Here is a 26,279-nt window from a genome sequence, read left to right on the forward strand (position 1 = left end):
TCTTGATTTGATCAATCAATTGAACATTTGTGAGAAGAATGAGTTTGCTTTATACTCTCAGTGGGAACATTCAAAAAGGAATTAAACAAGAAACCAGGTGCCTCCAGGTAAAGAAAAAACATTAAATTTCTTAACAGTTATAGCAATTGGTTGATACATTTACATTAATATCAGAATGTTATCCCAGATACTGAAAGTTCTGTGAGCCCTAAGGTTAAGTGAGAGCTTATAAAGGAAATTATTGATACACAAAAACATTGCAGACTTCCAAATTTTAAAGGCATTAAACATTAAGGATAAACACATACTTTGCTCATTTCCTTGGATTAAGTATAGTATTTTAGAAAGGTGTGCATTTTTCCCACTTTACCCATCAAATTGTAAAGTCTCAAATTTCATTCTGCATGTAGACATGGAGAAGATTTGTTTTGTGTTTATTTTTATGGGTTAAAACAAATCAAAGCATTAGTACAATTTATTGGAGGTCTCTAATTTGTAAGTCTGTCTACATTTCTACTAAATAGACTTCAGGTTAAGAACCAAAATCTGTCAGGATACTAATATTTCAACTCTACTGACTTCATAACAGCACTATGAATACACAATTCTGTTTAAAGTTTTGATATTTAAATACATTGAAAGCTGTGTCATCTAATCACCATTATTGAATTATTGTAACAGATGCTTTAAGAGCTGGGTTATGTTTACTTGTGCTTACTTCTTCATGCATTTTATCTTGAAAAGACTGTCATTAAGAAACAACAAATTAACCTCTGTTTACAGCCTTTGCTTTTGTTTTAAACTAAATTCTAGTGACTTGTAAAATCTAGAAACAATCTCAAATATAGGCTAGAGATCTATCATGTTAATTCATCCCAAACCTGAGGTTTAATATAGAAAGTGTGTTAAGTGCATGCTACATGCTTTTTAAAAAAAGCCTGAAATAAAATGGGTGGCAAAATCATCAGTCTGCAACTTGAAAACTGATTTTATTTCTCATAGAATTTTTATGCTGCATTTATTATTATTTTCTGTTTCATGTGTGGTTAGGAAATTGTGAAAATGGAGGCTTTCCTGGTAGCAAAAGGGTTAAGTTCTTTTTGCTTTACCAGTTTCAAATTACAATGAGAAGCCTCTTCTTTCCCAGCAGGGTTGTGCTTACATTACTCCTTAGATCTCTCTTGAAGAGGGCTGGTATATTTGTGCCTGCTGGAGGTGGAATTAACAGTAAGAAGGAGAGAGGGATTGAATGGATTTACAGGAAGGACTTCAAGTAAATTCAGGGAAACACATTTACTTGAATAGTACAACCTTGAGTGTTTCACACTAGGAGGACACAAAAGATGTTAAACTTATCACCAAGCTGCGGAACAAATATATATTTCAACACCAAGGTGCAGACCAGCATAGATCTGTGATTCAGAAATCAGAATCTGTCTTGGAAAGAGCTCAAGAGTTGAGAAGAACTCAAGAGCAAGTGAAGATAACTTGGGAACTTCAGTTTATCAGAAGATCAGCTCAGCTCTCCTTCATTTAAATCCTAAAGGCCTCATCATCCTAAGTTCATATAGGAATGCATAGGTCATCCGATCAAATACTGTTAGCCGTCTTCTGCTGCATCAATGAAGCAAAAACTTTTAACAACTGTGGATAATTGGAGATCCGAGTTTCAGCTCTCCTAGAAATAACTACTTTTGACACATTCCAAAATATTTGAAATAGGGAAGGAGAATCATTGAGAAGGTTGTGTTCAGAAATGTCACTGTCATGAAGAATAGGTAAATTTGTTTTTTCAGCTACTGGGAAACTGTACCTCTTAGGAGCTTCGCGCGTGAGTGTGTGTGCATTTGTAAGAGGACAAGAAGGACTAAAAATATTAACTTTTGCTTTTGGACAAAAATGCATTTGACTGTATTTTTACTTCGGGGCATTGTGGGTTTTCTCTGGAGCTGCTGGGTTCTAGTGGGTTATGCAAACGGAGGTTTGGGAGACAATCATGTTCACTCCAGTTTTATTTATAGAAGACTGCGGAACCACGAAAGACGGGAAATACAGAGGGAAATTCTCTCTATCTTAGGTTTGCCTCACAGACCCAGACCATTTTCACCAGGAAAACAAGCTTCCTCAGCACCTCTCTTTATGCTGGACTTGTACAATGCCATGGCCAATGAAGAGAATCCAGAAGAGTCGGAATACTCAGTGAGGGCATCCCACCTAGCAGGAGAGACCGGAGGGGCGAGAAAGGGATACCCAGCCTCTCCCAATGGGTATCCTCGGCGGATACAGTTATCTCGATCGACTCCTCTGACCACCCAGAGTCCTCCTCTAGCCAGCCTGCAGGATACCAACTTTCTGAATGATGCTGACATGGTCATGAGTTTTGTCAACTTGGGTATGTTGCTCATTTATTTGTTAATCTATGTTCTTACAAAGTGGAAGTTTTCTTAATGCTAAAGTAGCTACTTGGTAGGTGGTCATGTTTATGTGAAGTCATTTTCTATAACTCTCCTCTCTGGCTTCTGTTTCCCTTCTTTGATGCTGTGCTGGATTTTGCCTCAGGCAGCACAGTCACACTATATTTAATTTGAAACGCTTACAATTAAACACTTATATCTCAGTTAGATTTGACTGTGTGGGACCTTGTTAAAATTTCAACCTCACTTCAACTTTGGAATGAAAAGGCGATAGTTTATAGAAAGGGAGGATTAAAAGGAATAGTAGAAAAGCAAGCACCTACTAAGGGAAAAGTACAAGTGACATTCTGAGTCATTCTGTTCATTAGCACTTTGAAGGATGTGTATCAGTGTGTGCTGCTTAAAAAATCTCATCGAGGCAAGCTCTCATGTAGCAGAAGCAGCAACGTCAAAAATATTGATGTTAAGTCAGCTAAGAGCCAATAACACTGTAAAGATTATTAACAAAAAATCCAGGTGGGAGGGGGAGGGGGAAGAAGAAATCCAGGGAGAGATTCTGAAATTCGTTTGAAAGGATTTTAGAAAAGGAGTTTGAAGCTAAGGTTTCCCACATGTCACAATTACAGTGTGTTCTACCTAATGATTAATTCCTCAGACACATGTGAAACAATCTGTCATGGTCTTCACCTAAGTTTTCTGTCAGTTGAGATAAACTATTTAGTAGAAAATGTCTGTGAATAGCAACGATATTAGTGAATAATCTTTTTAAAACATATCTTCCTCACAACAGTAAATCATGATGGTTTTTAAATATTGGTAACATCAAATGATAAACTAGTGTTCAACAGTCCCTCTTACAATAACATTCAGGAACTTATCAATTGAAAATAATCTAGATAGGACTGTTGTGTTCTTTAATATTTCTTTAAAGTCAAATGTGAACATTTACTGTCTTAAGATATTTAGAGAATATGCACATAAATGTCTAATTAAAAATTGTATACATAAATTTAATCAATTGGAAATAGTTGAGAATTGCATAATGTCAGAACTTTTTCAACTTTGCTTTAAAAATACAATCTGCCTTTACCTAAAATTTCTGAACTGCAAATTCCTTGTGCGGTATCTCAAAGGAAATATTCCTTGAAAAGTCAGATAGCAAACCTTAATAACACATGGATGCTTTCGTAATATATGCTTCTTAATACGTTCTGCTCCTTTGCTCTTAGCAATTCTAGCATGAAGGATAAGGTGCTTAATAAATCATATGTTTTATGTTACTTGAAACAAAGCTCGCATTATTAAGTTTTGGTAAGTTATCCTTTCTTGCACTAATCAGTGTTTCAGAGGCCCTTCTGCATGCAATTACTTGACTTCATTTGAAACTTAAAGTCATTGAGATATAGGTTAATTCATAATTAGTTCAATTGATTTTTCCTAGCATAAAGGGCACATGAATGTAGTGCATGGACTATTTTATTTTATCTTTCAGGCTTTTAAGTTAGTTTTAATGTTTTGTAGAAAATTCATACATTCATAAAATAAATTACAGAAAAAAATTAGCTGAAGGCAACCAAAATCTGACAGAAAACATATATTGTTACACACTTTAAAAAACAAGCACTCAGAATTTGTTCTAAAATAATGTATTTTTAGTATAGTTGAACACATTGATCATTCACGAAAGAATTGTAGATATTTTAGAAAAGAAGGTTTTTTTTTTCTTTAAAATTGTGAACCAGTACTTTTAATTAATCTGGAAAGAGTAAGAAAACCAAAGACAATAACAAATAGTTTTATTCCATGATCTCTAGACTTTTCATTTTTTTTCAGTGAATATTTATGTCTTTAAATTCAATAAAATTTCGGTTATATTGACTGGACTATGGTAACATAGCAGTCTTTTACCTTATTACTTATATCAAAAATGTAACTATTCATTTAATCTACCTTAACAGCACTGAATACGAGGTTTTAAAAAATGTATTTATTTCCATGATGTGTGAACATGTGAATGGTGACTTTTGTTCAGTACCAAAGTGTGTCATTGTTCTTCTTTAATACTTTCAAACTATATATCTCACATGAAATACTGAGAAAATAGCTCTGAACCTAGATGAGTTTTTCTTAGTCGTGTATGAGGAAAGTCTGCAGTACCATTATCCTTAGATATGGCTGTCTAATTTATCCCAAAGTTGTAATCAATCAGTACTTAGTAAAAGCTTGACTGCTCTGTCTCTTCCATGCAAAGCAAAAGAGTAATACCGTTGTTAACTGCACCAAGAATTTCAGTGTCTTTTACTCTAACATTTATTGACTATTGTTCCCTGCTATTGTTTGATTTTCTTGGAAGCCTCAAAGAAATTATTTTCAATATCTTAAAAGATATATTCACAGAAGAGACTCAATGCAAGTAACTAAAAATAGCAGTAAGCAATGGGTTTTTACTGAGACAGTCACCTGGGCACTTAAATATACAAAAAAGAATCTGTTGACACTTCCCATAATAGGATGAATTATAGGAAAAGAATTCTTGTATGTTAGGTTTTTCAAGGTAATAATCTTCTTTATGCATTTATTTTGTTATTCAGAAAGATGCCAGGTTTTGGTAACTATAGCAATTTTTGTGTAATACAATCAGCTTCATAATTGATATTTACACTCCTTACCTTTCAAGTGAGAAGAGATTTAATGAGTAAATGAAAAATAGAGTTTACTGAAAGTGAGAAATGATACACAAAAAATACCTTGAGCATGTAAATATCAAAATATAAAACCAAATATGTTATTTTTACTTTGAAATTATTTTAGTGATTTGTTCATTTTGAAGAAATCAATATAAATGATTGTTGGAAGAGAAATTTTCCAGTTTATTTTATTCATTATTCTTAAGCTAAACTTTTTCTCAGTAGCAAAGGTTTGCAGGTTATCTGTCTTTATTTCTCTAAAAATATTAAATATCAGTGGAGGTTTTCCTTTTTAAAACCACTTTGTTAATAAAAATATCCTTCTCGTAAATTTCTTCCTTTCCAGCATCTTCACAAAATGTGAAGGATTAGTTTATATGTCAAATCCTTATGCACAAGATTAGATCATTTGTTTGCAATATTTAACTAGTACACTGCTTGTTTATGTAAAGATAAACATTTAGTTGTTCCCAAGATTCCTTAATTACAAAATAATTTTTGACTATTTGTAATAGTTTGACTGGGATACCATAATATGGTAGTGTTCTAGAAGAAATTACAAAAACAGCAAAATAGATTTATGTTATATTATTGTCTGCATGTATTTTTCTGAGAAAAACAGTCTATTAAAGGTTCTTTACTGATTTTATCAATTGGCTTTGAGTCAAATATTTCTTAGATATTATTCAATAGTATGTATTAATTCTATAATATAAATCGTATTTTTATTTTTTCCCTGTTTTTACAATAGTATATTTAATGTATAAGATGCAAAAGGAAAAATGTTTTAAAAACTTTAAACCCTTCTACTCTGGCTTTCCCAATCCTAAAAATCTCCTGGTACTGAAAGAATAAAATGATTATGTCCTCAGTTGACATATTTGAAAGACATCATTGATATTTATAGTTGCTTTTGGCTGATTCAAGTACCCAGAAGAGAGTAATTTATATACATATGCACCTAAGATACCTATCTATGTAGTCTCTCCAGCAGGGTGATTAACACTTGTGTAACATAAACACACCCATAAACACATACACAAATTTTTGTGAAGGAGAGATGGCATGGAAAAAGAAATGATCTGAAGTCATTATAGTATATATTCATGAATTGCTCAGAGAGTAACTAGTGCTAATGTTAGTTAAAACAACCACCACTTTTATACGTTTTTAACTTTTGGAGCATATGGCATTGTTGAAGTCTGACACCTTTTACTGTGTTCTTCAACAACCCTAGCATTCATGTAAGTGACCGAAACAATCCCTTAAAACCCTTCGGATGTCATTCGGATGTCAGAGGTAGTTATAATTATGGCTTAATTGAAAGGTTTCTTTCTGTAAGATTTAATGCTCCCACAAATAGTCAGTTTCAGAACTTCAGTAAAAAGAAATCGCTGGAATTACACAAGGAGCCTTGAACACAGGCTCCTGGGACTGCCTCAGTCACCACCCCCAGCTCCTTCCCTTTCAATCTTCCACTTTCTTTAATATCACCTCCTTCTGTCTTCCCTCTCTCTCTAACCCCTCACATGTTTAGGGGCTTGGCTCTTCGGTTTTGTGGTCTCTTTGGCCCCAGGCTCTTTTGGCACCCCTCCCTTCACCACCCCCACCCTTCCTGGGGTCTGCTTTTAGTCCTAGTTCCTTCATAGCTGGAGGCTTAGATTAGTTGGAAATCAATTAGTTCCAGTTTGAGAATTTAGGTTCAGTCTCCTGTTTTCTCTCTGGTTGAGAAGGAAAAGGTTCTGACGTGCCAATTGCAGCCTCCACCCACTGGGAGAAAAGCTCCCAAGGGCATCAGAACTCCTGGGCTCTGGCCACCCACTATAATCGTTTCTCCACCATCCCATTCTTTCCTCCTCATCTCTTCTGTCTTCATTGACAGAATTTAATTGCTTTTTTCTTTTCTATTTTATGAAAACAGTCAAAATGGAAAAGAAGAACAAAAGAAAAAAAACAACAACATTGAACTAAATAACACCACTGAAACATGTAATTCCCATTTAGTGTATAGGCAACTTTTACATATAACATCTTAATATTTATATCATTCTTGTGAAGAAATCACTCTTTCTTTTAAGCTGAGAAAGTTGATGAGCAGGATAAAAGCAAGAGTCCTAGCTGGAGGTAAAGAAAAATGATGAAGAGACAGAGAAACACAGAAATTATATTTTCAAAAAGTTCTTCAACGGAGGGAACTAAATGCAATGAGACATTGAAGACTGCTCTTTGAGCTGTGCAGGTGGAGGGGGTGTGAGGAACTCCTCAGTCTGCCTCACACTGACACCGCAGCTCGTTCAACATCCGCACCCACGGCAGCTCCCGGGAAACCCTTTCATCCCACACACTAAAATGCCAACGTGGGTAAAAGAGGGGGAGTCTCAGTATGTGTGGATGAGAGCCCACAGACGGGCTACTCACATTCACAGTCATAAATAATGTAGTAGCTCAGCTTTAGAAAAAACCCACAGGTTGGAGGAAGAGCCTTCCCTGACGCAGAGAGGGCTAAGATCAGAGGAGCCACTGAGAGGGCTGCAGGCAAACAATGAATCCCTTGTTCTTAGTAATATTTATGAGTGCTTCTTTGCACCTCAAGTTCATGTTTTATTGGTTGGACTGTGGGGTTTCCCCATTTGCTCATCTCTTAAAATAATACCCTTGGCAAAGATATCCTTGAACACACCATTCAGCCCTGACAACCAGTTCATTTATTTGGGGGATGGGAGAGTGAGGAAGAGATCTGTTTTGATTTTGATGTCAGATTGGGATGTTTAAGATTTAGCTCACAAAAACTGACCGTAAAAATAATGGTGGGAGTATCTACCTACTTTTTTTTGGAGCTGTTTTAAAAAATGCATATAGCAAGTAGCAATTCCTAGTTTTTATGAGTTTTGTCTAAAGGGTTGAAAGTAAAATTATAGTCTGAAAAGCAGGAACAACATTTATGAATATTTAAAATCGGAAGAAATTATTTGAGATTCAGAAGAATAATAGTTCTTGGGGTGTAATGCAATAAACAAGAGCAGCTAATAATGGAAAATGTCTACACCAAAGCAAGTACATCATTTTCTGGTTAGAAGGCAGTATACTAAACATACATTTAATGAGCTGGAAAAGCTAAACCTCTATGCAGTTTTGAGTATGTTCGTGTAGACATTACACTCAGGTGTATACTATTTTGTAATTTCTAAGGTAATGAAGATGCTTGTGTTCATAATGATAAATCTGTTCATCTTGTTTTTCATAAATGTTTGTTATAGGTGTCTGTATTTTGTATGACTCTGTCTTTTGGAAATAAAATAAGTCTGATTAGATCATTTCTAAAATATTGTACTAATTTAATATGTTACCAACTTTTAGTGTCTTCGTTAAGCTGCGTGAAGCTGTTAGGGATAAAAGGTAATAGTTTTGTAAGGCATGAATTTTACTTAGGACTGTTAAACTTGTGTCAAACCAAAAAGATAATTGATTGACTTTTGTAACATTTACAAAATGCTCCAACTGTTTTTATGTGTTTTAATATGAGAGCTTATTATTTGTTGTGCAGATTTTCTGTCCTGGTTTTAACTCTGCATTTAGCCTTTCTTTGGAGTAACATCGTTTCTAGACATGTAAGTCCATGATATGTTAAGATCAGTATTTGAAGCATAGTAAGACTTAGATGAATGTCTTTATTGCTATTAGAGTTGGCCTGGTATTTAGGAACTTTACTATGGTTCTAGGGGTGGTTGCATCATCTACAGAGTCCATGCAACCTGAAAATGTAAGCCCCTTGTTAAAAATACGTATATATTTTTATTGATTTCAAGATGGTGACAGCACAGTACTGGGCCAAGCAGGGCCCATGCCATCAACCCTACATTTGTAACTGCGTGCTATGATGGCAGAAATCATGTCATGTTTTGGTCCTAGAAGAGACAGTATATAGAATCTCAGTCATTGGAGATTTCAATGGACTAACTTTTTCATCAAAACAGGCAATTATGCAAGACATGGGCTCAGCAAAGGAGTCCTCACTCCTTCTGAACTTGGGCTGGAAGAGGAAATAGTTTTGGGAAACCTCCGAGGAGAAACACATGGGGCAGTTACCCTGACAGGAATTGTTGTCTGCTGGAAGACATTCTGGCAGTCAGAACTCTGCAAGGAATGGAAACCAGGGAGTAAATACAATGAAAGGTTTTTTAATAATATTTTCCGTTGATTGATTCTCATTAATGCAGCTCCTGAAAAATCACTTCTTAGTGAGGGGGACAGAGTAAAGAAATGTGGAATATAGAACTTGAGTTGCAATTTTGAATAATTTGGCACAAGGGGATAAATGAAAAACCGTATATTCAGTCAATAGGAATTCTAGAATCGCTTTAATTTTAATGCAAGTCCCTGATACATGCTTTATATTTTATCTCATTTATTGTAAATTCAAGAGTGCTATCATTCAGTATGAGAGATAATTGTTTCAGAATTTGGTGCTCTAAAAATGTTGAAAACAGAGACAAGCATTTGTCTCTGTGGTTAAGACACCGCTCGGGAAACCCAATTTCCGTATAGACTCCATGGTTCCAGGTTCCAGTTCTACTTTCCAACTCAAGCTCCGTGCCAGGATGAGTCCTGAGAGGAATGGGCAGGTTCCTGTAACTCAGGTAGAAGATCCATATGGTGTCCTGGCTCTCTTTGCCAGCTTTTCTCAGCCCAGCATTTGCAAGCCCTTGGGGAAGTAAATCAGGAGATAAAATCAGTCTTTATTTCTGTCTCTCTCTTTAAAAATAATAAACAAAGTGATAAAGCAACATCCCCCCCAAATTAAATTGTATGTGCATATGGATCAGTCATTTAGGTGATATATCAAAACCATTTTAGAGTAAATTGAAATTAAAACCAAATAAAAAAAAATTCAAATACCTCACCAAAACAGGGAGAAGTAGCAGCACTTTTAGATCATAATATAAGAGCCTGCAATTGCCAATAAAAATTCAGCTTTGCAAATTCAGCTTTTATGCAAGCAGGTAGAGCGCTAAGAAGAGCAACACATTTTTAAATCTTTAGATCTATTTATTTCTAGTCTTAGTCCCTGTCTTCTGAAACGACCCATGATTGTGTGTTAAAGTTTTTGAATTCTGAATGGAATAATATGATATTCTCACATGTAACATTCACATTCCATTGTTAATGTTGCAAGTGAAAATAATGTTACGATGAGGTAAATTGGGATTATAGTTTTTCTTCTCCACTGCCTTTACTTTCTCCTTGAAGAGTTCTTTTGACTCAGAAGGAGAATTTAGTGGAGGATCAGCTATGTCAGCTATTTAGTTCTCATAAATAATCAACCACTAAGCCTTCGGGCAGAGCTATCTCCTTTGCTCTTTAATCACAGACAAGCACTGAAGAGAACAGCTCCTTTCCAGGGTTGCCTATGTTCCTTTTCAAAGCTGCTGAGGATGACAATTTTACGTCTATAATTATTAAGAGTTGAAGAGAGGAGGGTTCAACTCAGAAATTGTGTAGTAGGCTCCTCTGCAAGTAACTTTGACACGGGCACTGAAACAATGCACAGCGCCAAAATGTGCAGGTCATCAATTAAACAGCTCTCATGGTTAATGTTTAGCAGGGAGAGAATGGAGGAAAGGGGAGTCATTTTTTCCCCCTTCATCTGTCTTGGTAGGACTTAAGTGTTGTTAGCCTTTGGAGTCCAACTAGTGTGAATGTGAATATTGAGTGTAACAACTGCATGCTATTCAGTAAGCTATGCACTTCATTGGGACTGTGTTCTCATTTGTAATCTGTAGGTTATATTTACAGAATGGAGATTAAGACTCAATAAGGTAAGGGCATAGTCTTTTGTCCTATTGGGATGAATACTCAATGAATGATTCCTACCATTACTACAATTGCTTCCCCTAGAATAGGATCTATGGATATTAAGGTTATAGTAGATCTGAATTTGTTCACCAGACTTTGTGAAATAATTGCTTTGCTGAAATTCTGCAGTATTATGCACACAGTATTTCCTCTCCCAAGGAAAATGAGCCATTGGCTTTCTTGACTGTTTTTGAGTTGGATGGCTGATGGACTTTGTTTGCCAGTAGTGTGTCTAGGTAAGGTCAATCTACCATGGTGCCTTTATAAGCCTGACTATATATAGTGCTTCCCTCTGAATGCCCAAAGGCAGTGATCCCTGGGATGAACTGCTGAGGATGCTTTTCTTAGTACATTGCATAGTACATTGCTTAGTTCCAGTATTGCCTTTTTAGTTCCCTTGCTTGTTATGGAGAAAGTACACTGATTCAAGCCAAATTAGAGGATACGGGACTGCACAGACATGGACCATGCATAATCTATAAACGAGTTTTCTTTTTTACAAAGCCTGATTTTATTTATTTGAAAGGCAGAACTACAGAGAGAAGACATAAAACAAAATGTAGATGCAATTCCCAGGTCAGAAATTGGACTAAGTAATTTACATGCCTCATTTAAATTCATGTGCATTGCAATTCTATGGGCAAATATTTTCCTGTCCTCACTGTATTGATGTGGGGAGGTGGGATTTATAACCCTGGAACCCTGGTATGTCTGATTACAAATTTCACATTCTTCACCATCACTTATTAGCTTGCTAATCCATTTGTGAAGAAAATGATACAGTGTTTAACAGCAATAATAACAACCCATAAAATCATCTTTAAGTATGTTACGTATTTTCAACTATGTTACTGAAGTACATAGCACTCAAGGATGTAGATAACAGAAATCTATGGAAATTAGTCCTGAAAATATTTCATTCAGTTATTTACACATATGAGATAATTACTTACTATTGGATCAATTCTCCGAGGAAGATTGTGATTATTTCCCAGCCAAGATCCCAGAGCAAAGCAGCGATGGCTAGACCCGGAATCTTTGATTCTTGTGCCAGAACTTTTTTCACTTAACATTGCATGTTGTAAATGATTCACACCAAAATGCAGGACAAAGTAAAAGTAAAAGCTAACAAATATTAATTAAAAGCATTTTTTTGGCTGTTGTTTAAGTAGCCAGACTGAATTAACGTTCTATCCATAGAGAAAGTACATTTCACACTTCAATCCCTTGAAGGAAATCTTTAAGAAGTGACTTTGTATGCCAATAAATGGAGTTGAGGAAAATCCTTTAGTCCAAAAGTACGTAGAAAACAGAACCAAGTTGCAGCAAAGACTAGGGGTTCTGTCAAAAACATGCTTATGTAGCTAGAGGAATGCCAAACTACCATTATGAAGTTTCAGTAACTTTGAAGGAAATGCATAAAAAGAAAGTTTACCTTTTACACTGAATACTGCACCTTCCATTATATGGGTGTGACTTAAATGCTCATTATTGATTTCTGTTGAACTCCTGACTTAGGGGTAAAAATACTCATCTTGGAAGATTTAAAGAATGTATTTGCTTATTTTTATTTGAAAGGCAGATTTACTGAGAGGAGTAACAGAAAGACAGAGACATCTTCCATCCACTTGTTCACTTTTCAAAAGGATGCAATGCCCAGGGCTGGGCCAGTCTGAGATCAGGAACCTGGAGTCTCCCACATGGGTGCATGGATCCAATTACTTGGGTCGTCTTTCGTTGCTTTTCCAGATGTATTAGCAGGAAGTTACGTAGGAAGAAAAACAGTTGGAACTTGAACTGGCACCAGTATAGGATGCTGGCACATCATACAGTGCCTTAACCTTTCACTCTCTGGCTCTGAAGGTTACGTTTTGTTATGGTCTAGATCTTGATCCCTGAACCAATATACCTCTTCAATTGTATTTGATAAAGCTTTTCACCTGTGTTCCTTTGCTAAAAAGAGTTGATTCAGTGTTGGTTGCTGTACATACGGAACATGATGTAGTCTTGGATACTAATGAGGATTCATGGAGATATATTTTATAACGTGGAAGAGAATTCCCAGAGTGAAAGATACAAATGGTTACTTGAAGTTCATTGTTGAAGATTACTGACCAGTACTGTGTGATTGCTTTACTCTTACTGACTTCTTATTGAGCTGCTGAGAAAAAGACTGCAGCAAAGTATGCGTTTCATTTTGCTGCTGTCCTCTTGTTGCTGTTGGTGCCCAACTATCAATAAAAACCCACAAATTGGCAAATCATCAACGGAATAATAAAATTGAAATTTGACACTTGTAATGATTGCTTTGTTATTGAATATTATCTTCCACAAGTCATAGGCAGGTACTCAGTATTCATAAAGTGCAGGATGGCATACAAATAGGATTTGCAGTGCTGAATTATTTAATTCTCCTAAATTGGCCATATTTTACAGATGAGGTAAGTAAGGCCTTGGGACCCCGACTCATCTGTCTAAAATCATACACTGTGTAATTGGAAGCATTGGATTCAGGGTTAAAGCTATTCACTGCTGTGTTTTTTTGCTGTTATAAATGTTATTGCAACTGAGACAATGCTTGAATTGTTTTCAAAGTTCTGTGGATTTACCCAGTTTGCTATGTATAGCATTAGTAGTGAGCAACATGCTATAAAATGACATGTGGACATTTTAAAGTCTCCATTAGTTTACCCACAATCTTTCCCCTAAAATCTTTTGATACCTGAGTTGTGTTGCTGTGGTCTTCAGAAGGAAGCAGATACAAAGCACAAAGGAAGAGGAACATTTTGTGGACACCATGGGTTCTGATTTTGTGCTGTGCATTGTTAACTGGCCAGTGAGAAACAGTGGAGAGGTGATCTCTATTGTTGCTTCCTACCTTAGAAAGACAGCAGTATCATTTACCAAACAGAAAAGAGGCGAAGGAGGCTAACTTAAACCCATGGTTAATCCTAATTACTTTTTTTTTTAAAGATTTATTCATTTTATTACAGCCAGATATACAGAGAGGAGGAGAGCCAGAGAGGAAGATATTCCATCCGATGATTCACTCCCCAAGTGAGCCGCAACGGGCCGATGCGCGCCGATCCAAAGCCGGGAACCTGGAACCTCTTCTGGGTCTCCCACGCGGGTGCAGTGTCCCAATGCATTGGACCATCCTTGACTGTCTTCCCAAGCCACAAGCAGGGGGCTGGATGGGAAGTGGAGCTTCCGGGATTAGAATCGGCGCCCATAGGGGATCACGGGGCTTTCAAGGCGAGGACTTTAGCCGCTAGGCCATGCCACCAGGCCCAATCCTAATTACTTTTTAAAAAAATTATTTATTTTTATTAGAAAGGCAGATATACAGAGAGGAGGAGAGACAGAGAGGAAGATCTTCACTCCCCAAGTGACCACAATGGCTGGAGCTGAGCCAATCCAAAGTTAGGAGCCAGGAGCTTCTTCCAGGTCTCCCACGTGGGTGCAGGGTCCCAAAGTTTTGGGCCAATCTCCACTGCTTTCCCAGGCCACAGGCAGGGTGCTGAATCGGAAGCGGGGCTGCTGGGTTTAAAACCGGCGTCCATTTGGGATCCCGGCACGTTCAAGGCGAGGACTTTAACCGCTATGCTGTGGTGCCTGGCACGATTAATCCTAATTATTAAGGTTGCCTGTTTATACACAATCATTTACTACTTTTAATTAGAATTTTTTGTATTTCCTAAGATGTGTGTCATTGAAAATATGACCATGGTTTTAAGAGACATAATATGAATTTTGAGAGGAAATAGTCATTAAGTAGTTTTTTTTTAAATATTTCCGGGACAGGATTCCTGCGTTGTTTCTGTGCTAATGAATGTTGTAGTATCTGGAAGGAGGATATGGTTAGAATGTTGTACATACACATTGGGGCCTGTAGCAAAAAGGTTCAATTGCATGTAATGTCACAGGAAATTCATTCCAAGATGCACTGCTCTGTGAGGAAACACACTTCTATAAAAGTCATTTTGAAAATAAGGCGCACAAGACATTAAGATATTTAAATTTGCTGACACTGTGGCCACGTTATATCTAACATTAACAAGCAGAAGATGTTAGGGTGCAGGGAGTTAAGCAGACACTTAAGATGCCGGGATGTTTCTGCTTTTGTCTCTCCTTGTTCTGCTTTTCAAGTAGATGGACACCTAAGAAAACGAAAAGCAAACAAGAAAAAAGTAAACATTCCATTAGCTAGGGCCAACCATTGTTGGTATTTTTGTATATTTTTTTCCATAATTAAACATAATGATTGGCCTATACTCCAAGTTGATTGAAGTTTATGGAAGCTTGTATTCTTAATTTATTCTTGAGTTTTTAGTATAACACATTTCTAATTTGTTCATCTACTAAACAGTTAACCATTTTTCTTTTTACAAAATTATTTTGTTGTTAGTCATTCTTCCCAGTTTTGACTTGTCTCATGCTCTGTTGCAGTGGATAGCTTTATCTGTGTGACTGAAGATCATTGAGAGCTGGAGGTGTAATTCCTTGTTTATTGTGCTTTTTGAAGATGGCATTATTTTGAGAAGAGAAAGAAAGAATATTAATAAGTGTATATTTATATTAAATCACATCTCAACTGTATGTATTTAGCAAAAAAATGCTTTCTGGCTTAATATCTAATTTAGTCTGTAGTCAGATCTATTTCATAGAATCCCAATATGTTTTGAATCATTTTTTTTTTTTGCTTTTGGAAGTTCTTAGAATGATGATATTGTTTACAGAATAATCACAACCCAATTTCCTCTTCTGGACTTCTGAAAGATTATCTAGGCAGGTAGCTTCTTCCAGAGATCATGGAAGACAGCCAGGGATGTGTTTATCACTAATTTTGTAAGTCTGGTATCTACATGATGGGTTGTAGGTGCTGAAATTGTAGTAAAGCAGATTCAGCCGCCACCTGCAGCCCTGGCGTCGCATAAGGGTGCTGGTTCCAGCCTTGGCAGTCCATGTGCGAGGTATTCATGATGGGCCTGGCTCCCAGCTACAGCTTTGTCCAATGTCTTGCAGTCAATAAGAGAGTGAATCACCAGGTAAAACTTCCCTCTCTCTCCTTCTCGCTCTCACTCTAATGACTTTCAAATAAATAAGTGCGTCTTTTACAAAAATGGGATGCTGAAATGTAATTATGTATGTTTATCATCAATCCCTGATCTTTGAAAACTTTTCTAAAATATGCAAGCACATTTTAAAATTCAATACAGATTCAAAGAGTAGTATTTCAAGACATCCAAGCAACAATTAAAAATTCAATTTAAGTAATTAACTACAAAAATGATTGGTGACATTGAAATAATTATGCAAATTATAATTATAAATCATATTAAGTATATCAGAATTATCAATCAGAAGAGAAAGGTCTCTTGTGTTAAGAAGTGTAAGATTCAAAAGAAAACACATCAAATGAAACAGAAAGCTGTGATCATAAACTAAATAAAATTTTGAAAAGCTTACAATATTGCAAAATCTCCATGTGGAAAGTAAAAAAAAAAACATGTGAGAGAAAAATTATTAGAAGTGTGAGACTTAATAGAAACATTGAAGTATGAAATCTTACCACATAATTCTAATTTCATAGTAGAACACTGGCAGATGTAAATGTAACATATTGATACACTTTGGAAATAGAAAAAACAGAATCAAGTTAACTGATATATTTCAGGGATTTAACTTTAAAAAATATACTGACATTCACACACGTAGAAGCATACTTGTGTGTGATTCATGGAACATTGTACTAAATTGCTAATCAGGTTTTGCTAAAATTTACAAGCATTAAAAATGTAAATAATCATTATGCTCTTGGAACGTTTCATTCAGCATGTCCTACATGTAGGGAAAGGCTAACTGAACACCAGTGGGATACCACTACATGGAGCAAAAGTAATTAGAGTGGAAACGGTAGTACACATGAAACAGAACAAGGCAGAACTACGTATTCTGAATTCAGAATACGTAGTGTTCAGAGATGTAGGGGATCTGAAAGACTTATAAATTTATAGTAGGATTCAAGATGATACACCTTTTTATAATAATAAAAATACAATTGTCATTGTGACCCATAAATTCAACTTCCAATTATTTACACTAGAAACATGAAACCTTAGATTCACACAAAGCCATTTAAATGCTGGTTTATAGCTAAGATCTTTGTAATTTCACAAATTGGAAACAACTAAATGTCCTTCAGTGGTTGAATGGTTAGACAGAGGTGTATTCATTTATTAGACTAATCGACTTTAGGCAGAAAGCAATTGTAAATGTTAAAGCATACATAAATCTAAAATATGTCTTGCTGAGTGAAAACTACAGGACTTGGAAGGCTAAGTATCATACACTTCCATTTATATTGAATTCCAGTAAGCAAAGAGTTAGAACTGGGACAGAGATCAGTGCTTGTCAAGGCTTACAGTTAGGGCAAGTGATGAGAACAGAGTTATGGTGGGCGACAGATCTGTTCTGTTTTCTATTTGTGAGAAATCATCAAACTAATGGTAGGATTCATCGGTAAAGCCAAGTTTAAAAATGGAAGGCATTGTACATGTCATTTTCACACATAAGCATGAATAAAATTGCATTTTAAAAATAGATAACTAAATTAAGAGAGAAAACTGAATGCTTACGAAGTGAGAGTTAAAAAACATGAGATGTTAAAAGTATTATCATAAATAAAAATGATTGCAAAGCTATATTTAGTGATATGTCAATGGCTATGGAACATTTGAACTAAAAAAAGAAATCTTGATTTTAAAAAATTTATAAACTGAATTAGAAAATAGACACAGGTTCTAGAATTAATTCATTTAAGAATTTCTAATTAGGAAGAACAAATAAATAGCAACTTCAATGAGAATATAACAGCTTTAAAGAAAATAAAGGAGAAATGATATAATATTATAGATATTGACATTAACAGTTTATCACTAATATATTAAGTATATGCTAATAAATGGAAAATCTCTTGTTGATATCAGAATTTGCAATACCAGCTGTTTCTGTTTCTTTTGAATATTTTAATGGTTATTAAAAATTTGCATGTTTGCAGATTTTCATTTAAAATGCCTTCAATAAAAATTTATGGTAAGATTCTTCTATACTTGCTAAAAATTTCTGAAATTCACAATGTTCTGGAGATGTTCAAATTTCCTTAGAATGCTATTTGTGCTATAAGTCATGTGAAACTATATTTTCTGGCACTTACACATATCTGATATAAAAATGATAGTATACTAATTATACAGAAAAACTATGAAGTGTAACTCAAAATTTTATTCCATTTCTATTGAATTTATGCAAATAACACCTTTTCTACATTAATTTCTGCAAAATATGATGCTTATTGAAAGATAAACATCAAATGTGCTAATTGAAAGCACATGTACTTATACTGGAAATACATCATTTACACCACAAGTTTTTCTAGCAAATTGTGTGTGTGTGTGTGTGTGTGTGTGTGTGTCTTTGTGTGTGTTTTCTGCAAGGGATGGTTTGCCACTGACATTGTTGACAAATGAAGAGACTATACTGAAAATACAACATTTATACCATAAGTTTTTCTAGCAAATTGTGTGTGTGTGTGTGTGTGTGTGTGTGTGTGTGTGTGTGTGTGTGTTGTGAAGGCTGGCTTATCACTGACGTTGTTAAGAAATGAAAAGACATGCAATAATGCAAAGTGAAGTAATTAATAGCTGATTTTCTAAAAAAATGTCTGTTTACTTAATTTGTGGTATTCATACATTCTTTTATTCAAAAGGCAAATGATGATACAGGGAGTGGGGGAGGGAAAGATCTGTCTGCTGGTTCATTCTCCAAAAGCCTGAAACAGTAAATTCTGTTGGCCAAGCCTGAGTTCCAGGCGCTAATGGACTGTGCCACATGGGTGCCAAGGACCTAAGTCTTTGAGCTATTCACTCAGTGTGTTCCAAAGTGTGTGTTAGCTAAAAACCAGATTGAAAGTAGAGCCAGGACAAGAACCCAGGGACTCCCACAGGGGATGCAAGCATCTAAACAGCTTCTTAATTACTATGCCAAATGCCTGCCTCTTTATTATTACTATCCTTAAATTTCTGTACAGAAACAATCTCTCTTTTTCCTGCACCTGGAATGACTTCTTCTAAACTTCAACGCTTGGTATGCCAATGCTTTTAATGCAAAATTTGGAAAATAGGAAATTCATTACTGTTACCACTGGAGAGAGATAGTAAGACAAGACTTAGAACAACAGAAATAGAAAGGTTTTACAATATAATAAGTGATTTCTATTGTGAGTTTTAGCAAATATTTTAACAGTTAAATGTATTCAACAAAACTTTAAAATGCAAAGTAAATGACAAAAACATGAAAGGAAAAGAAACCAGCAATCATTAACAGTTAACATGGATATGCGAGTTATAGAAAATGCCACAAATCTTTATTGTACATAACTGTTAATACTACTTCAGGAATAAACTGAAAATGTAGTAAAATAAATTGCGTGACTAAATGGGCAGACATACTAATAAAAATGAAAAAAACACCCACTAGATTACTCCAATATAAACAACCAGACCATGATGAAAAAGTTACATACCAATGCAGCAAAAGTAAAAATACACAGCAACATAACAATGTAAAAATTTAAAAGGAAATCTCTAAGAAGAACATGAAAGAGTTCATGGATAAACTGTATATAATAGTATTTTTTGTATAACAGGATAACCAACAAACAAAACTATGTATAATAATCTAATATATAATAAATGCATACTTATAAATCAAGCTAAAGGGTTTAATTAATTAATTTAACAATATTTATTTTGAAGCAGTAATTGGGAAAAGAAATTCTACTTCTAGTTTAAGTAGAAAAATATTGGGGCTGGATGTGGTAGTGGGCACCAGTTTGTATCCTCACTTCTCTATTTCCCATCCAGCTCCCTGCTTGTGGCCTGGGAAAGCAGTGTTGGACAGTCTTGGGACCTAGTACCCATGTAGGAGGCCCGGAAGAAGCTCCTGGCTCCTGGCTTTGGTTTAGTTGCTGCCATTTGGAGAGTTAATCCACAGATTAACTCTTGGTCTCTCTGTAATTCTGCATTTCCAACAAAATATAAGTAAATATTTCAATAAAAAAGAAGGAAAGTACTGGAAGAAGTGATAGGTTTATCTCTACCCTTTTCTATTTCTCTAAAACACAAATGAACAACTTCTCTAACCAGTAAAACGGAAGTATTAGAACATGACAAGTTGAGTTAAAAATACTGGGAGATGAATGAAACATAAGCATTACCAACTAAACATACAATGAAATTATATAAACTAACAAAATTATTAAAATTCTAGTAGAGATAATTGTAGAGAATATAAGACAAATGGGTGAAGCAACTTTTCAGGAATGCACAGTGATTTATGCCTAAGTTTTGAAAATTTACAACAAAATACCTTGGGAAGAAATGAAGCAATATCATTTACTAGTTTCATCTCTTGAAGCTGCATTTTTTATTTTCTTATTGATAGCTCATTAGCATTTTTGTAATTGACATATAAGGAGTGTGCATTTTCACCACTAGAAAAAACGTTATTTCCTTTTTGTGTTTTATGTAGTTTCTAGAGTTTTCACATACGCTTTCCTAACTTTTTTATTATTGGATATTATTTTTTGTCAAACAATATTTCATTTAATGTACTTCCTGTTTTGGATTATTTTCCATAAAGTGAGGATAGACACATAAACAGATACATTTCTGATTGTTTTCTAAGAAATGTGTGGCACCTGCATACACTGCACATAGTCACACACACACACATTTTCTAGTAATGGAAGGTATGGAGCTTGGGATTAATCTTTCTTTCTTAACACAGAATCAATAGAATTTTCTTTTCTTTCATAGACTCAAACACTCAAAACACAAAGTCTAATATAATCAAATATAAAGAAAAGGAGGTGTTTTATGAATTATGATCTGAAATCCTGTTAAACAAAACTGAAATCCTATTTTCCAAGCCCGCAGCTTCCTTTGAAGTCCAATGGCACTTCTGCTCATTCTTCTCTCTGGAAATATTCTGGCACTTTACCCCTGTTTCTGCGTCCCTTCCAGGATAGCCTCCCAATTCCATGAGAGAACTGACTCTGTGCCCCTTCTGGTCTTTCTCTGTCTTGGTTTCCTCTTTGAAACACATCTGCCTCTCTTCTCTCTGATACACTTAGGATAATACGCACCATTGTGTTAAATTATATGCCCAAAAGATCTAGCAAGAAGTTGTTAACAAGTAATCTCTTTTTTTCCTGTCTTAAGCCAATTGATTTCTGAAAGAAAGCAGCCCAGTATGCTGTTTAGCTGTTTAAACTAAGAAAGGAAAGCTAAGAGAAAATATGACAGTAGTTTTCCTTTTCTTTTTCTGTTACAGTGGTAAAAAAGGGCAAACAAAACACAGCAAAACGTTGTATTTTAAGAAACATTTTAAGAGATATAAAGAAGGATGGGAGAAAAAAACCCTTGTTTTTGGGCCAAGCACGATAGCCTAGTGGGCTAAAGCGCTCTCCTTGAGTGCACTGTGATCCCAAATGGGTGCCAGTTCTATTCCTGGCTACTCCACTTCCCATCCAGCTCTCTGCTTGTGGCCTGGGAAAACAGTCAAGGACACCCCAAAGCCTTGGGACCCTGCACCCACATGGGAGACCTGGAAGAAGCTCCTGGCTCCTGGCTTTGGATTAGCTCAGCTGCAGCCATTGCAGCTGCTTGGGGAGTGAATCATCCGATGGAACATCTTCCTCTGTCTCTCCTCCTTTCTGTATATCTGCCTTTCCAATAAAAGTAGATAAATCTTTAAAATACCTTGATTTTTAATTGAACAAGATGTGCTTTGCTGAGTATAGAGTTGTTAATATTAACAGCCTCTAACATTTTATGTATTGTATAGCAGATGACTGATAAAAGAAGTAGTTATACTAGTTATTTCCGAAGTTAGAGTTATTATCTAGTAATTTTTTCTAAAGAGTAATATGGATGGTAGATTTTCTAGATTCTTAAACATTTGCAGCTATCTTTACCTGTTAAGCCTTTTAAAGACTTCCTTGACAAATTATAAGGCAAATGTTATCACTAGTCTTCATTTTATAGATGATTCAATTAAGTGTAAGAATGTGCAGTAACCAGGTCAATTCTGATAGTTATTCCGGAAAAGATGATTTATTAGAGAAATATATTGCAATGATAGTCAATGACAGATATCAAATGTACAAACAATATCAAAATATTATTTGAGCACAAATTCAAGAGGAAGCAAACAGTCTCACCAGAAAATGTACTGTGAGTTTAGGCTCATCAATAAGATATTAAAGAAAATATAAACATTTTCTGGTTTTCTGATTTCTTTCTTAAAGTTTTTACTGATTGTTTACTGAAAGGCAGGGAGAGAAAGAGATGTACCTGCTGGTTCACTCGTCAACATGACTGTAACAACCAGCTTTGGACAATGCCAGCAGGCTGGGCACTCTGTTCCTCACATGGGCAGCAGGGGCCATCCTACTTTAGTATTATTTGCTACCACTCGGGATGCTCATTAACACAAAGTTGTATTGGAAGCAGAGACAGCACTTCCAGCCACTCAATTTTAGGATCCAAAGTGGAGGCTTAAGCCTGTGTGTATCACTCTTATTCCCTGCCCCTATTCTTTTCAGAAATCTAGGGTGATTTTTTTCCACTTCTGGGGTCCACGGTTTAAAAGATAGAGAAATTTCAGCAAGTCCATAGGAGATAGATTCAGCCTACGAAGATTTTCTAAAGATGTATAACTAAGAGCACTTGGAGGAAATCCTACAGGATCTAAATTCCTTATTCTCTTCCACTGTGCTCTAAGTGATGTAGTTTTTGTCTAGTTTTCCAATATTTTTCTTAGCCCTTTCATTAGATCACTGCTCATCTTGTGATTCTGCATAATCTGAAGTAAAAATAGATTTTTGCTGACTACATTTGGGCACAAGATGAGGGTGAAGTTTTGTAGCAGTCCCAAGTATGCAAAGAAGAAGTGAACTATTTTGGGTGGTGTTCATTCACATTATCAAAGACCTGCAAGTAACCACTTTCTAAGGTCCTAGGTAAGCTTTAGATGGGATCACTCTTAGAATACATGAATTTCAAGAACTAGTTTATTCTGAAGTCTTTCACTTTATGACCAGAAAGAGAAGAAAAGCTTTCTTGCAGCATATTGGTCCCACTGGATGCCTGAATTATATTTAGAAACAAGACTGTTTAGGGTTAACAGAACCAAGAGACCAAATAGGGCACAAATTTGAAAAGTAGGAAATAATATTATCTGCATGTACCAAATCCTACTGTGGCTGTACGTAGAACAGAGAATACATTCTTAACTCCTTAGTCAATAAACATTTATCAAGGTTCAGTGACAGGTCAAGCACTCTTTAAAACCCCCAGTGCTACATCAGCAAATGAGATAAAGAATTGGTTTCTCTTTTAATACTATCTGTTATCTGGTAGCTAAACCTAACATTTACGCATACGGGTATAAATGTGTGTGTATGAATATTTCAACTATGTTGAATTTTGAGAAGTGGACCAAATCTGCTTAACTTGGTGTATTATTACATTGAAGAAGATGAGAAATAAACTGTAGTGTCTGGGATGCAGTGTTTTCCTTGTTTACAGTTTTGCATTCTTTGGGCCATTGAGTGATTATACCAAAATGGTAGCGGTCAGTCAACCAGAAACCAGGAGTCAGCTGAATTTTTGCAGGATATTTATTCATCCATTGGGGTGGTCTTCCAGGAAACAGAACAACAAACAGAACATTTTACAAGCACTGTTATAGAAATATACACAGAGAAGCACTTTGGTTGAAAGTGGAAACTTTCGACCTCACACAAGGAAATCTAAATGTAACTTAGGCTATACCAGCAGTTTTGGTCAAGGAAAGCACATTGAGTGCTTGAGAAGTTGCTTTGAGAATAATAGCTTAGGAATTTAACTGTGTAGGTTAGAAGCATTTGTTCTAAGGAAAATGGGTTAGAAAATAATTAAAACTGTTTATAGCAAAATATAAATAATCTTTATGTGGAAATTGCAGGAATTTTTTGCCATGGTTTGCCCTAGGAGTCCTTTTAGAAGTCTTGGTGTGCAGTTTTCATTTCCAGCCTATTGGCATTTATCATTGGTGTATTGCTTACTAACATCCAATAATAACAAACGTTCTATGTATTGATGATTTGAATGCTTCTAGGCAAATTTCTACATGTATTTAAATACCTTGAGTTTAATGTTAAACAATGTACCCATGTAATCAAAACATCATACTGTCCCCTGTCCCCTAAGTATGCACAATTATGATGTGGCAGTGAAAACCAGAACTAGAAAAAAGCAGGCTTACAGGTTGATTTGCATGTGTAAGGTGGAGTGAAAATAAGTAACAAGAAATTATATCAGTTGCGCATAATGAAAAGAGGATAATTGTAAACTGTGTATATATGTATGTAATGTTAGATGAAGAAGGAATGCATTACAGCAGACTAGATCCACTACTGACATGGAATTAAGGAAAGGCTGTGGTTTTTCAGATGAAAGTGCAAGTAATGCTTTCAAGAATCCATCATGCAGTCACCTTTTCAAAACTATTCTGTGTTGCCTAATAATGTAGTGAGAATTACCAAGCACAACTACCAAGTGCTCATGACAATACACTATTAGAAAATGCAGATGATCAAATACATACTTGCATTTCCGTTTCTGTTACTTAATAATTATAGAGACCTCCAATTATGGGAGAGAAATCATGAAGCCAATGCATTCTCTTCCGTTTCTTTTTTGCTTATTATAAACATATGGTCTTTTACTAATATATTAGACAGAAAGTGGAAATTAAATAACTTCATGGCAAGAAATAGCTATCCAATGATACGATGCATATTTTCTAAGAAAATGGGCACAGTAAAATTTGGTAAACTGAATCTAAAGGAATGATAGCATAACCCTCAAATTGCAGGGGGACAGAAAAGCCACAGTTTTCCACCAATTCTTGTTTCTTCCCTTGAGGTTCCTTGCAATGTTTTACAGTATTTCAGCCTTGTATTTGTACCAGGCTGAGTGTAGGGAATGTTTAAGTAATATTAACAATACAATATTGTTGTCACCAGGAGATCTGCATGGACATTGAAAACCAACCTAAGATTATGGGAGGCCCTCAGCTGCAGTTAGTGTAGGGTGCTGATTATTCACACAAGCCAAGGACTCTACCTGTCTTCTGAATAAATCACCATGTCCACAGCATTTACGGCATTGTTTTGCTCCAAGAGTAACTTCACATACCCAACTTAGGTTTCAGGTGAACTTACTGCACTGTGATTTATTCGATTGCAGATGTTAAGTGATTTGTACGATAAAATCATTTCTTACAATAATACTTGAAGTTCTATGTTTATTTTTCACTGCTTCAGGATTTCTGATTTGTTGTGAAACTCAAATTTCTTGGCAAAAATATGAATCTCATTACGACTGTTCATTGAAGTAAATATGACAGCTCTGTTTCTTATTACGTACATGTGCAGTGTAAAGATATTAGCCATAAAATTTGGTGAATGTCCTCTAGGGGATTTCAAATTTTAGTATGTTTCAAATAACATGAAGAATAGCATTTGTTTACGGTTTTTATGTGTATAGGAAACAATAAATACAACTGACAGTCATGTACATGGTGAATTAAACTAAAGCTATGTGATATATACAAGGTGTCATTTTTTGCTTTTGAAATGGACTTAAAGTGAATTAACTGTGTCAAAGTCAATATTTCAAAATGCACATTTTTAGCCAAACATACACATCTCTTAGAAAATATTTTAGTTGGTGTGAAGCATTGTTATAAAACAGAACCTTTAAAGATAAGTTTTATTTCTTAAATACTTCATTTTTATGAGGTCATAAGTATGTTTTGCAGAGCTTCAAAATTACTTATGGCAAGAATTAAACTGTGCACTTAGTAGCTTTAAAGGTCAAGAAGACAAATTTTCAGTGGAGTGTGTCATTTATAAGGTGGTAATGAAACTTTGATATTCTATTTTTTGAGTATACATTGACTTTCAGGACTCCATAGTTATTTTGGAGTAGCAGGTGTGAAAAACAAAGTAATTTAGAAAACTCATAAACTCACTCTCAAGAAAAAAAATCTATTAAAAAAGAAATTTTCCTTTTTTGAACTAATAATTAAAAAATTATTTCAGAAATATACATGATCTGTTATAGCTTTAATATTGTATAGCTTTCTAATAATGTATCAACTCATCATAACATTGACAGTTTTTTAATTATTTTACTTAAAAAGGGTTATTTCT

The 26,279-nt window shown here is 35.2% G+C and overlaps 1 protein-coding gene across 1 annotated transcript in view; it reads left to right on the forward strand.

Moving 5' to 3' along the window:
- Positions 1-1,165: 1,165 nt before the first annotated feature.
- The window catches only part of BMP5 (bone morphogenetic protein 5), a 114,984-nt gene continuing 89,870 nt past the window's right edge, over positions 1,166-26,279 (forward strand). The window contains exon 1 of the mRNA XM_004580486.2: positions 1,166-2,392. Coding sequence (XP_004580543.1) covers positions 1,900-2,392 — 493 coding nt within the window. The 5' untranslated portion in view covers positions 1,166-1,899. The remainder of the gene's footprint in view (positions 2,393-26,279) is intronic.

The sequence above is a fragment of the Ochotona princeps genome, chromosome 1, assembly GCF_030435755.1.
Source record: "Ochotona princeps isolate mOchPri1 chromosome 1, mOchPri1.hap1, whole genome shotgun sequence".
Classification (NCBI taxonomy): Eukaryota; Metazoa; Chordata; class Mammalia; order Lagomorpha; family Ochotonidae; genus Ochotona; species Ochotona princeps.